This window comes from Chelon labrosus, assembly GCF_963514085.1.
Source record: "Chelon labrosus genome assembly, chromosome: 10".
NCBI lineage: Eukaryota > Metazoa > Chordata > Actinopteri > Mugiliformes > Mugilidae > Chelon > Chelon labrosus.
In genome coordinates, this window is record NC_140360.1 from 1,086,749 (window position 1) to 1,099,175 (window position 12,427).

Sequence of the window (12,427 nt, forward strand, 5' to 3'; positions counted from 1 at the left end):
ACAATTAATCTGGTTTCAACAAGCGATGTTGACAAACATCTAAATTCCTGTGCAGACACCAAGGCTGTATATAGGAGTAGTATTGCAAAATGCACTGCTCTCTGGACCAAAGCAAGTCGATCAACAATGGCCTCTGAACAGGTGGAGGAAGTCAGCCGCAGGAAGCTAATGGTACCCACATCCACAAGGTGGAATTCCCTGTATGAGGCCATTTCCAGAATCATCACAATTCCCATGAACGAGCTGAATCCCCTGTGTGTAAAACTGGGAATCAGTGCCTTAATGAAAGGGAGTACCTATTTTTGCAAGAATACTGCACCGTGACGAAGCCCTTGACAGTAGCACTCGACATCTTCCAAGGGGATGAGTGCACCTATGGGACTTTACTACCAACACTCACAAGCCTGATGTCAAAGACACTTGCCCTGAAAGATGACCTCTCCAGAATGACAACCAGCCTTCCAGATGCCATTGTAAAGGTAAGATTATTATTTGATCATTGATTTGGGTGGTTATTTTGAATTTATTATACCATTCATGGTGGGCAGATGTTACACTTTGTTTGTTTTAAGCAGTGAGTACGATTACTAAAATGATAAAAGATAAATTTCAGTTCAATATCAGGGATATTGATCATCATTAATCATGAATATTAATCATAACATCCACAGAAGATTAAAATAAAGAGGTCAAAATAACCTCAACGATAATTAAATCTCATACAGTATTGATAGCGCATGAGATGGTTTAGGTCAGTAAAGCTCACAGAATAATTAAAATAGCAGATTATAGAGAAAAATAAATATATTCTTATTTATATCGTATTTACAGGCCATCAAGATTCGTTTTGATCCTGCACTGGATAGCCAAGAGGGACTTCTTGCAGCGGCCACTTGTCCCAAGTTCAAACTTAGATGGCTGAGAGATGAGCGTAGGAGAGAGCATGTGAAGGAGCTTCTGATAACAGAGTGTCGTAAAGTTGCTCCTGCAGCTGACAATGCTAATGTGTCCCAACTGCCAGCCAGCCCAGCTGAAATGGACTTTTTTGATTTTGAGAACCAACCCACAGAAAGCTTCTCAGCAGAAAAAGAAGTAACTGACTATTTAAGGTCTGGGTATGAGCTTGAGATTCTAAATCAGTTCCCAAACCTCAAAAAGATGTACATGAAATACAACTCTCCAACTCCATCCAGTGCACCAGTGGAACGGCTGTTCAGTTTGGGTGGATTGGTGCTTTCCCCAAAAAGGAACAGGATCTCTGATGGGAGGTTTGAAAAGCTTCTGCTGATGCGGTATAACCACTGTTTCACTCCGAAGGAAAACAAAAAAACATAGGGCCTTGAGACTGGACTAACACACACACTTTTCCGCTTGCCTGAAGATTGCTGGGGTTCCATGAACCTGCAGATATATGACAGGGGTCAGATCCCCTCCACACACACGCACACACACACAGTAACAAATCCTTCTACATACACATCACATACACGTAGAAGCAAACCTCAATCCCACACACACATAGAGGCAGTCCCTTCCATACACACACACACACACACACACACACTGACATTCACATCCACTCAGAGAAACACATCCTTCCGCACACACACAGTTCAAACACATACTCTTCTTTGACATTAGAACAGCCTGAATGTGGCATGCAACAGCATTTTCTGTTTTGGTAAACGCATTACTCCTCTCTGCACTTCAACTGTTAAAAGATGTAAATGTTAATAGACTTTGGTTTTAATTATTTTATTGCTGTATTTTATTTACATCTATTCAAATGAAGGAGTACACACCAAAAAGAATTTTATTTTATGTGCTGGAATATGCAGAGATATAAATTGTTCAACTATTTTCTTTAAATCAGAGACTGTTGCATTTAATTTATTTTTTTTCTTTGATGCAATGTGAATAGTTAAGATTGAAACTAATAAAAACAAGTTTTAAAAAAGCATATTCAGGTTGTGTATAGCTGGTGTGTTTTTGAAAAGTAACTAAGTAAAGTAATTATTAAAGTAACTAATTACTTTTTAAAACAAGTAATCAGTAAAGTAACTGGATTACTTTCTTGGATAAGTAATCAGTAATCAGTAACTAATTACTTTTTCCAAGTAACTTGACCAACACTGACCGCCAGCCAAACTGCAATACACGAATAACTCGCACGGCTTGTGGGCGTACCACAACCACAACCACCCGCTGCAGGGAAAAAAACGCGCTCTAGAAGTTTGTTTGATATGTTTGTGTAGTTTTTCGGGAAGTTATAACGTAAAAATGTTTCGAAGTTTCACGGTGTACGGAAATGGAAAAGACATTTAAGCACCAGTACGGAACTCTCCACTTTTCATTAATTCCAAGCGACAGCTACATGTAGTAAAAGTAAAAAGTCATCAGAAAAAGAAATACTCAAGTAAAGTACAGATACCTGAAAAATCTACTTCAGTACAGTAACAAAGTATTTGTACTTCGTTACTTCCCACCTCTGGTGATCACGTTATCACTTCCTGTTCAACCACAGGAACAAGCTGTTACAGCTGATGAATGAATGAATGAACACTTCTACTTTACCAGTTATGGGCTCATTGTATTGATGGAGACACAACAGCAAAAAAAAAAAGGCACTCTCTCCAGAGGGGCAGCTCAGCTACTAAGGGCAAACGGGCTGTTTCCTGAGCAACAATAGCCCGTACCTGTGCACGTCTGATGACTGAGGAGATACCTGCTGATGTTCAGGAACATGATGCTCCTTCATTTAAACTCTTTGAGCTCCTTTTCTATCTGACAGTCCTGACAAGAGAACTCATCTAAACTGGTTCTCCATTCTTCAGAAGCCTGAGAAGAAAATAAATGAAAACTGACCTCAGAGTCTCCAGTTTACAGTTTGGACTCTCCAGTCCAGCAGACAGATGCTTCACTCCTGAATCCTCCAGGTTGTTTTGACTCAGGTCCAGATGTTTCAGATGGGAGGGGTTGGACTTCAGAGCTGAGGCCACGACTTCACAGTGACTCTCTGAGAGTCCACAGTGAACAAGTCTGTCATGAGACAAATAAATAAAATCTGTTATAATGGAAGAAGACATTTCTATGAACATGATGGGTTTGATGAGTGGACAGTTGGACACATCCTGTTGGACATTTTGTCTCCACATCAGTGGTTCAGCTCATCTTCTCTGACTGTGATTGACAGGAAACAATCATTCTCATCATCTCTCTCAGACCTTTGTTTAGTTGAATGTGCAGATGAACAGAATAAAACAGAAACCTGTCCTGCTTAACTTAAAACTGTATAAATTAATATAAAACAATAGAAAGCAGAACATTCCTCTTGTAATAGTGCAATAAGAAAAGTGCAAACAGAAAGTGTGAGGAAAAGTTGTTGCTTTGTTGTCTTCTGGTATCTTCTTCACAAGCAACAGTACCTCGATCAATGAGATGAGAGGGATTCCTGCTGTCAGCTCATTGGTCACAGAGCAGGAGACGGCCTGGGAATAAGTTTACCGTAAATGTTCATATAAAGCGTCCTGTTATTCATTCATTCCATTGACATTTTACACACTATTTTGGATTCTCACGGTAATACGGGACAAAGTGCGTCCTGTTTCAACTCAATACGGGACGCGCACTTTTGTTTCTAAATACGAGACGATTCCGTCTTTCAAGGGACGGTTGGCAACCCTAATCTGATCCCATCATGAGGACATCTGGATGAGACAAACATCTGGACATCCTTGAAGTGGCTCAGCATGTCCCCTCCTGTGGTGCCCCAGTGATTGCCTGGTTTTCATAACAAAAGGAGGGTTCACAGGTGATTTAGGATATTAGCTAAAAGCCTTCCAGCCGATCGGCTGCCCTCTGGGTTTTATAGGTAGAAAAGCCAAATGGCTGCTCTCTGGGACTTCTAGTGTTAAAACTATCCACAATAAAATCACAAGAGGAAGGTAAAAAGTCTGCAGGAGTGTCACTGAAAAGTTTGAAGCAGTAAGTGGGCACCAGCTGATTTAATGCTTAGTTATCTGGAGATCATTTCTATTGTTCTAGTTTTTGTTTCTTGTTCCTTAAAAGTGTCTTGTTCTTCCACGTCATGCTGCTCACTTGTGTCTTAAATTGTCCCCCGAGGACAAATAAAGTTTTCTGAGTCTGAATCTGAAAGTAGAACCATCAGCTCCTCAAGTCAGACAGATTTACTGACACTTTACCTCTCTGGACCAGAGCCACGTCCCCCTTTAAACTCTGCAGTAATCTCCTTGGACCAGAAGCTCTTCAAGGACGCAAAGCTGGGTTCATGGTGATCAGACTCTGGTCTCTGACGGGTCCTGATAGAAAAACATCACTGATTAAATTAGATCAATTATTCAGGAAAATTCTCTTTGATTAAAATCCTTTAATTCTGATGAAATATTAACAACTTACCTTTGACTCTGTTTAAAATCAGTAAAAATTTCCATTGACTCGTCGCTTTTCAATGACACAGAGCTGGCTACAGATCCAGGTCCAGGTCCAGGTCCAAGTCCAAGTCCAAGTCCAGGTCCAGGTCCCTCCAGTCTGTCCTCTCTCTGGTCCATGCTGCTGAAACACAGATATGTAGCACAGTGGGACCAGGAGAAACACAATCTCACACTAATATGTTTTCATTCATATACTGAGGAGGTGACAAGAAACACCACTTGAGTCTTTAATAGATTTACCTTCTAGATAGAAAACTCTAGATATCAGACATAGATTTACATATGAACACAACATATCTCATGTCCATTCCATGTTTTAAACTCTTCTATATTCTAGATAGAAATGTGTATATCGTGTAGAAAGCTGGTAAAAAAAAAAAAGGTTTCTATAGCAGTGGAGTCATAATGATCGTATTAAGATGTGTTTTAATGAGGCTGGAGGTCATTTGCAGAAAATTAGTCATTTCAGTCGTGGTCCGATTTTTCTTGCGCGTCTACTCGTTACCTTACGGTACATCAACACTATGAATGAACACATATGGAATCATGTAGTAAACAGAAAAGTGTGAACTAACTCTAAATATGATTCATATCTTAGAGTCCTCAAAGTAGCCACCCTTTGCTTTGTTGACAGCGCTGCAAACAAGGCTGTGTGCTGAGCCCCTTTCTCTACTCCCTCTTCACCCATGACTGCAGACCTGTGCATGGATCCAACTCCATCATCAAGTTCACAGACGACACCACCGTGATTGGTCTCATCACCACCAACGATGAGACAGCCTACAGAGAAGAGGTACAGCACCTGGCCACATGGTGCGCCGACAATAACCTGCTCCTTAACACCAGCAAGACCAAGGAGCTCATTGTGGACTTCAGGAAGGAGAGAAGAAGACGCATGACCCCATTCACATCAACAGGATGGACGTCCAGCGTGTCTCCAGTTTCAAGTTCCTGGGGACCCACATCTCAGAGGACCTGTCCTGGACCACCAACACCTCCAGCCTGGTCAAGAAAGCTCACCAGCGCCTCTTCTTCCTGAGGACACTGAAGAAGAACCATCTGTCTTCAGCCATCCTGGTGAACTTCTACCACTGTGTGATTGAGAGCATCCTAACCAACTGTGTCACAGTCTGGTAAGGGAGCTGCTCTGTCGTGGAGCACAAAGGACTACAGCAGGTAGTGAAAACTGCCCAGAGCATCACAGGAACTCCACTCCCTGCCATTGAGGACGTCCAGAAGAAGCGTTGTCTGCGTGGAGCTCTCAGTATTCTGAAGGACTCCTCCCACCCGGCACATGGACTATTGTCCCTCCTGTCCTCAGGCAGGCGCTTCAGAAGCCTCCAGACAAGGACCAGCAGACTGAGGAATAGCTTTTTCCCCAGAGCTGTGACCTTACTGAACTCGGACCCCCGCTGACCCCTGCCCCCCACTTCCCCCTGCTGACCCCTACACACCAATTCACTCACAGCCCTTAACTCCTCATTCCCTCACTGACCAAGACTTTTACACCATCACCACTGCACTACTGGACTGCTCTGCAGACACACACTTTAAACAATCTGTTTGTACAGTACTATATACTGAACATTGCATTAGTTTAGTAACATTAGGTAGCTACTGCTTATTGTTTATTCACTGTTTAATTGTTCACTTTATCTGTATTTTGTATCAACTAATTTATCATCTGTCCATCTCCTTTATTGTAAATGATGTTATAGTTCCTGTTTATAGTCTACTCACATTTAATGAACAAATCCATCCCATCTGTATAATATGTTCATAGTACCTCATTCAATCATTGTGTATATCCTGCTCATTCACCTGTATATATGGTCTCACCTGTACATAGGTTTGATCTGTAAATATTGTCCATATGCTGTAAAACCACCTGTACCATACTACTATACACCACACTATTTATGCCACGTGCACTTACTGCCTATTGCACTTCTGCTTAGATGCTAAACTGCATTTCATTGCTCTGTACCTGTAAATGTGTAATGACAATAAAGTTGAATCTAATCTAATCTAATGTAACCCTTGGACTTCTCTCAATGAGCTTCATGATGTAGTCACCTGAAATGGTTTTCACTTCACAGGTGTGGCTTGTCAGGGTTACTTTGTGGAGTTTCTTGTCTTCTTAATGGGGTTGGGACCATCAGTCAGGTTGGTACACAGCTGACAGCCCTATTTGACAACTGTTAGAATTCATATTATGACAAGAACCAATCAGCTGAGTAAAGAGAAGCAACAGTCCATCATTACTTTAAGAAGGTGAAAAATGATATAACTCCATATGTGTTCATTCATAGTGTTGATGTCTTCAGTGAGAATCTACAACGTAAATAATCATGAAAATAAAGAACAAGCATTAAATGAGAGGCTGTGTCCAAACTTTTGACTGGTAGTGTACATATATACATATATATTATTAGTTTCCTGATCTGTTTGTTGTCTTTGTGTGGGATGTGCCTCCTGAATCTCTCGTCTGTATAAATGTGAATCTTGATATGTGTGTGAGCCAAATGTTTGTTTGTTTGTTCTGTCATATATGTTCATGTTTTATCTTCAACATTTAATAAACATTTATTTAATATATATATATATATATATATATATATATATATAGTCTTGATTGTTGTTGACAGTGACCCTGACTATTACTGCATTATATCTGAATCAGTAGTAAAGTATATTTTTAGCCTCCTATATTTGAAACTATCCATGTAAAATCAGATCTTGTTAAACTGAGTACCAGTGTCATGTCCTCTGTTCACAATGATCACTATTTTATTGATTTACTTTCATCAACATCCATGCATCAGACCTTTCCACATGCTGTTGTACCAGTGGAACATCAGACTCATATTAGGTTTCTGTCATGAAGCTAAATATCAAATCTTTCCATCTGCATGACACCATCTTTCTATATTTACAGCTTTTTATTAATTACAGCCTTGAGATAATCAGCTGATCTGACTGTATTCAGTGTAGTCATTGAAGTTTGAATTGATTCACTTCATTCATTTGTCAAATAGACTGACAGACTGTTTGATTTCTGTGTGTACACCTCTGTTCCAGTCCAAACTCTCTCTTGTTTGCTAAATGTCAAGCCCTGGGTCACCCAAGTCATTGAAGTGCTCCTAAATGAGAAGAAGAATGCATTCAGGACATCTGGAATGAAGGCAGCAAAGAAGGAGCAGAACAAAGTGAATATCAGAGAGGTCTAGAGTCTTGGTGGGCTGCTTCATATGTAGCACACTGATGTGAGTAGTTCCCACTGCTGGCAGGAGATTGGAGTTGGTGCTGAAGTTTGTGTCAATGCTAATTATATACTGTCTTTATCCATCAATCTGTTCTTATTATTAATAATAGTGGAGTGCGCTGGAGCATAGGGTGTGGTACAATGACAAAAAGCAGTCCCTAAATAGGATGTGGAAGAGTACAGGACAGTGGTGGAAAGTTTTATGGGCTGGTGTGAACTGTACCATCTGCATCCAGATGAAAGGAACTTGTGTTAGACTTCATCTGACTCCACCTTCTATGATTCAGGGAGAAATGTCAAAGTGAATGGTAGCAGAAACTCATCAGTGGTCTACAGTAAAGGCCAGACTCTGCTCCTGCTTTGGCTCCATCCACATCTGTTGCACCATGCTACTGAATCTGAATGCGTCCGTGGCTCCCGGTGCCTTTTTCGAAAAGCTTGCTCAGCTCAGTCCTGGGTTGAGGCTGGACAGTCTGCATATGTCCATGGAGAGGAGGACGTTGTCCAAAGTCCTCTCCATCATGGATTTCTCCTATTTTCTAAACATCATGTTCAGCCAAAAACTCCCAAAGACTAAATGTTGCCCTGAATATCCCAGGGGGTCTTTAACTGTCACTTCATTCAATAAATTCATCCTGTCTGCTAAAAAGAAGAGAATCAAGGAAAAACTATCAAAGAATATTATCTAAACATCAACATGACCATTTTATACTATTCCTAAAAAATAAAGTAACTGTACCACTTCAAGGATCAACAATGTAAAATATAATATTAAAGATATTAATGATTAATGGGCTACAAAACTGTGCTAGAGCCTGTCTGATGATATTAGTTGATCAACTTCAATATTTCCTCCTTTCTCTTACTTTGTTGTCACTGATTTTCTTCCAAGTTATAAAATAAAATGACTTGAACTATTGTACAGTCGTAGTCAGGGTCACTATGAACAAGAATCAAGAAAATATCTGAGCAAACCTATGAAGGAAAGGGTTTTATGACTGTTTGAAGATGAAGAACTGAACTGTCAGGACGCCTTGAGGTATTTTTCTTCCACATTATAAAGTTAAATGACTTGAAATGTTGGACAGTAATAGAGAGGGATGTTGTGAACAAGAATCAAGTCAGGAATCGTGGTAATCTATGAAGGAAACCAGATTATTACACACAGTATAAAGGTCAAGGTGGAAAATACATGACCTGATACTGAGTAAAAGTACTTAGTTACTTTCAGCGCTTCCCGTTAGAAAAGCAGATCAAACTTCTAGAGACAGATTTCAACTCAAAGACTGTGTCATGGATGGAAATAATCAAATAAGTTGAAATCATATTTAGGAAGCAGGTCTGGCGCTGATCACGCAGAGACTAGAAATGGCGGATCAGTTTCATACTAGTCCTCCTCCAGACTCTGGACTTTCAGCTCTGACTCAGATTAACGTGAATTTATGGAGCTGCAGATTTCTGCTGCTTCTGTTGGAGCTGAGCTGCTGACATCTGATGTTAACCAAGAAAACATTCAAAACTGCTTCATTACCTTCAGACAGAGTTTGACACGGAGAGAAAAATATCTGCGACACGATCCTGGTGACAGAGAAACTAAACTGAAACCAGGAAACTACCTGCCAGGTGTTTGGAGGAGGAGTCAACACAAACGTTTCATGACCATGGGCGTGGTAGTGGGGGGGAAAGGGGACCGGACTACCCAGGGCCTGAGTAGGGAGAGCTGAATGCTTGTAAAGCCTTTGCATCCTCTGATTTAATTGCTGCCCATGACAATATTTTATTCATGTATCAGATCAATCACATGATCATTTCCAGAATGTTCCTGGAGCAAAGCCTTTGCTGTAGCATATCCATTTCCATCAGTCACATGTTGACAGCTTTGGATCAGCTGTTGTGGCTGCCCCCTGGTGTATTGCTCCAGGTAGTGAAGGCAGTCCACCCCATTGTTGGCCTTTTGTTCTAGTGTTTGTTCTAATGACTGCATAAAGGCATGATATTGCAGTGGATTGCCAGCAAAGATCTGAACGTCCCTTTTTGGCAGTGATGCTAGACTTTGCTGCTGCACCAGCATTGATGTTATTTCATGTTGTTCTTCCATTCTAGACAGCATGTTATGTTCACTGCTGATGTTCCTGAAAGAGGGAACATTTGCATCTTTGAGATGAGACACTGGAGGTTCTATTTCGTATAGGCTACGCCCTCTAAGAGCTATCGCTGTTGGGTTTATCCCTCGCGCACCTGCGCAGTACTGAGAAAAAATAGTCCACGCCCACCCACAGGGGGCCCCACCTAGACGGAGTATAAATACCCGTGTTAACATACAATCAGCTCCCATTTTCTTTCAGCCACCAAGCTGCAAGTACTTTTGAGAACTAAAGACCCTTCAAGAAGCTAGCTAGCTAGCAAGAACTCACCATGTCGACGGCGACGGCAGCCTCCTCGGCGGACGAGGACAGGCCGTGTTCTTCCTGCGATGGCCGTGTCTCCGGCTTCGACCTCCACACCCGCTGCGGGATCTGCCTGGGAGCCCAGCACGCTGGCTTGGCCTTGACCTCGCGGTCCTCCTGCCCGTACTGCGCGCTCCTCCCTCCTGAAGAGAAGCGGCGGCGGGTTGAACTCTTCACCACGGCGGTGGACGACGTCTGGCCTCTGCGAGAGACCTACACCGTGGAGGAGGCCCTGGATGTCCTGGACCCGCCTGACTTATCGGACTCGGACGAGTCTGAGCTCTCGCAGGCTGACTTCCCTGTCCCTCTCCTCTCCCAGCCGGAAGAGCTGGAGCACGCTGGGACAGGATGTGTCCCCGGGATCCCTTCCTCTGCCACCACCGCCCTGCCATCGATTGGCGGCCTAATTAAAGAGCTGCCAAACATCATTAAGCAGGCGGCCGCTCGCCGGGAGCTTCCGGTTCCGCCGGCTCAAGAGTCCGCACAGCCGGACGAAATGTGCGGTGTGTTTCCCCTCGCTCAGCCGAGCAGGCGAGACGCCGTGTGGCCTCTCTTCCCGCCCATCCGGAAGTACCAGGAGGGCGCGGCGGAGGACCCGAAGAACCTGAAGGCACCTGTCTCCACCTATGTGCCAATCACCAAAGTCGGTGGTTTCAGCGACAGAGGGTTCCCGGCGGTACCTCCGCTGGAGGACAACCTCACCACCTTCTTTGGTGTCAGCGGTACGGCAGCCGGACGGCGGCCCTTACTGCCTGCACCCAGAGACCAGTACGTCGCTCGGCAGGCAGACCGGATCCACCAGTGTGCCTTCCAAGCATCTGCTGCGACGAACAACATCGCCCTGCTGCTCTCCAGCGTTCTGAAGATCGCAGCAGATCCCGGGATGCCTCCCGAGCTAGCCATGGAGCTAAGCAACGCAGCCAGCGCCGCCCTCACACTCTGCGCTTGCTCCGCCGTCTGCATGGCCCGACAGGCCGCCTGGGCGACTCTGCAGCACCGCCGCCTGTGGCTGGAGCAGACTCGCATTCCCGAGGCATCCAGAAGAGAACTCCTGGAGGCTCCGATCCACCCGGACGGGTTGTTTGGGCCGCGTTTTCGTGCCATGGTGGACTCCATGAAAGCCGCTTCCGAGGAAGCGGAGTCCATCAGACGTCACGTGCGCTGGGGCCAGCCTCCTCCGCGCCAGCAGCGCTTTGTGGAGCGTCGTCCGAACCGTCCCGGCGGCGGACGGTACGACAACGAGCAGCGTCGGGGCCGGAGGCGACCTCCTGCAGCTGCGGGAACTGCACCTCACCACTCGGCTTCCTCCGCCACACCGGGTCGGCCTCCCTTCCCACCCTCCTCGGCTGGTCGGCAGGCTTTTCAGAAGGCCCCGAAAGCCGCCCACTCTGGCTACAGCGGGGCCAACCCTCCCTTTGAGCCTCCGAATAAGCAGGGCCGGAGACGCTGACGTGAGGGGGGGGACATGTGTGTTAATGTTCTTGATGTTAACGCTGCCGTTAGTGGGACAGATTGTTTTGAAATAAAACAAAAACATCTCCCCTTAATGAGCAACATCCTACCGAACAAACAACCTGCACCTGTCTCTGCTGACACAGCTGTAGTTACCCACATGTTCCCCACAACGAGCGAGCCGGCTCTCCCTAACCTGCCGGTTAGCGGACAGCCCGGTCTCGAAGTGTTGAAGCACTACACAACCTCTGTTTATCAAACAGATTTTTCCCCTGCACAAGGAAACCTGTGTGACAATGAGCCCACGAGAGCCGCACGTGCGCCTCGTGTGGACAACGCACACTCACACACTCACCTGCCCGTAAACTGCGGCTCCTCTCTCTCAGCAGAGAGCGAGTGCACTGACATGTCGCATCATCGCGTTTGTGGACCTTCTCCCACTAAACGGCGATGTAAAGTCACTGCTGTTAGTGCGTCTAACGCGGCTTCAGGGAGATCCTCCGCTGCAGCGCAGCTCTCGGGGATTCCCTCTCAGCCCTTTCGTCAGCAGCCCCCCATGGGTCACTTCCGGGGTTTCCCCGCCTCACGTGACGGCGGCGAGGGCTCTGTCGCAGCTCGTTTCCATGACAACGGCAGCGAAGCAGGAAAATGTACGCCCGCTCTCCGAGCGCTCCTCGGTGTGGCAGCGCGTTTGTGTGATGGACAGCTGGATGAGCAGGCTGATAAACAGGGGTTACACCCTGCAGTTCGCCTCTCCACCTCCCCGCTTCAACGGGATTGTGGAGACGGTTCTGTCGTCTCAGGACCAGCGT

At 44.9% G+C, this 12,427-nt stretch overlaps 1 protein-coding gene across 1 annotated transcript in view; it reads right to left on the reverse strand.

Moving 5' to 3' along the window:
* The window catches only part of LOC311494583 (uncharacterized protein), a 43,953-nt gene that overhangs the window by 16,918 nt on the left and 14,608 nt on the right, over positions 1-12,427 (reverse strand). The window contains exons 2-4 of the mRNA XM_084553691.1: positions 4,417-4,572; positions 4,203-4,319; positions 2,866-3,039 (exon numbers count right to left, since the gene is read on the reverse strand). Coding sequence (XP_084409817.1) covers positions 2,866-3,039; positions 4,203-4,319; positions 4,417-4,568 — 443 coding nt within the window. The 5' untranslated portion in view covers positions 4,569-4,572. The remainder of the gene's footprint in view (positions 1-2,865; positions 3,040-4,202; positions 4,320-4,416; positions 4,573-12,427) is intronic.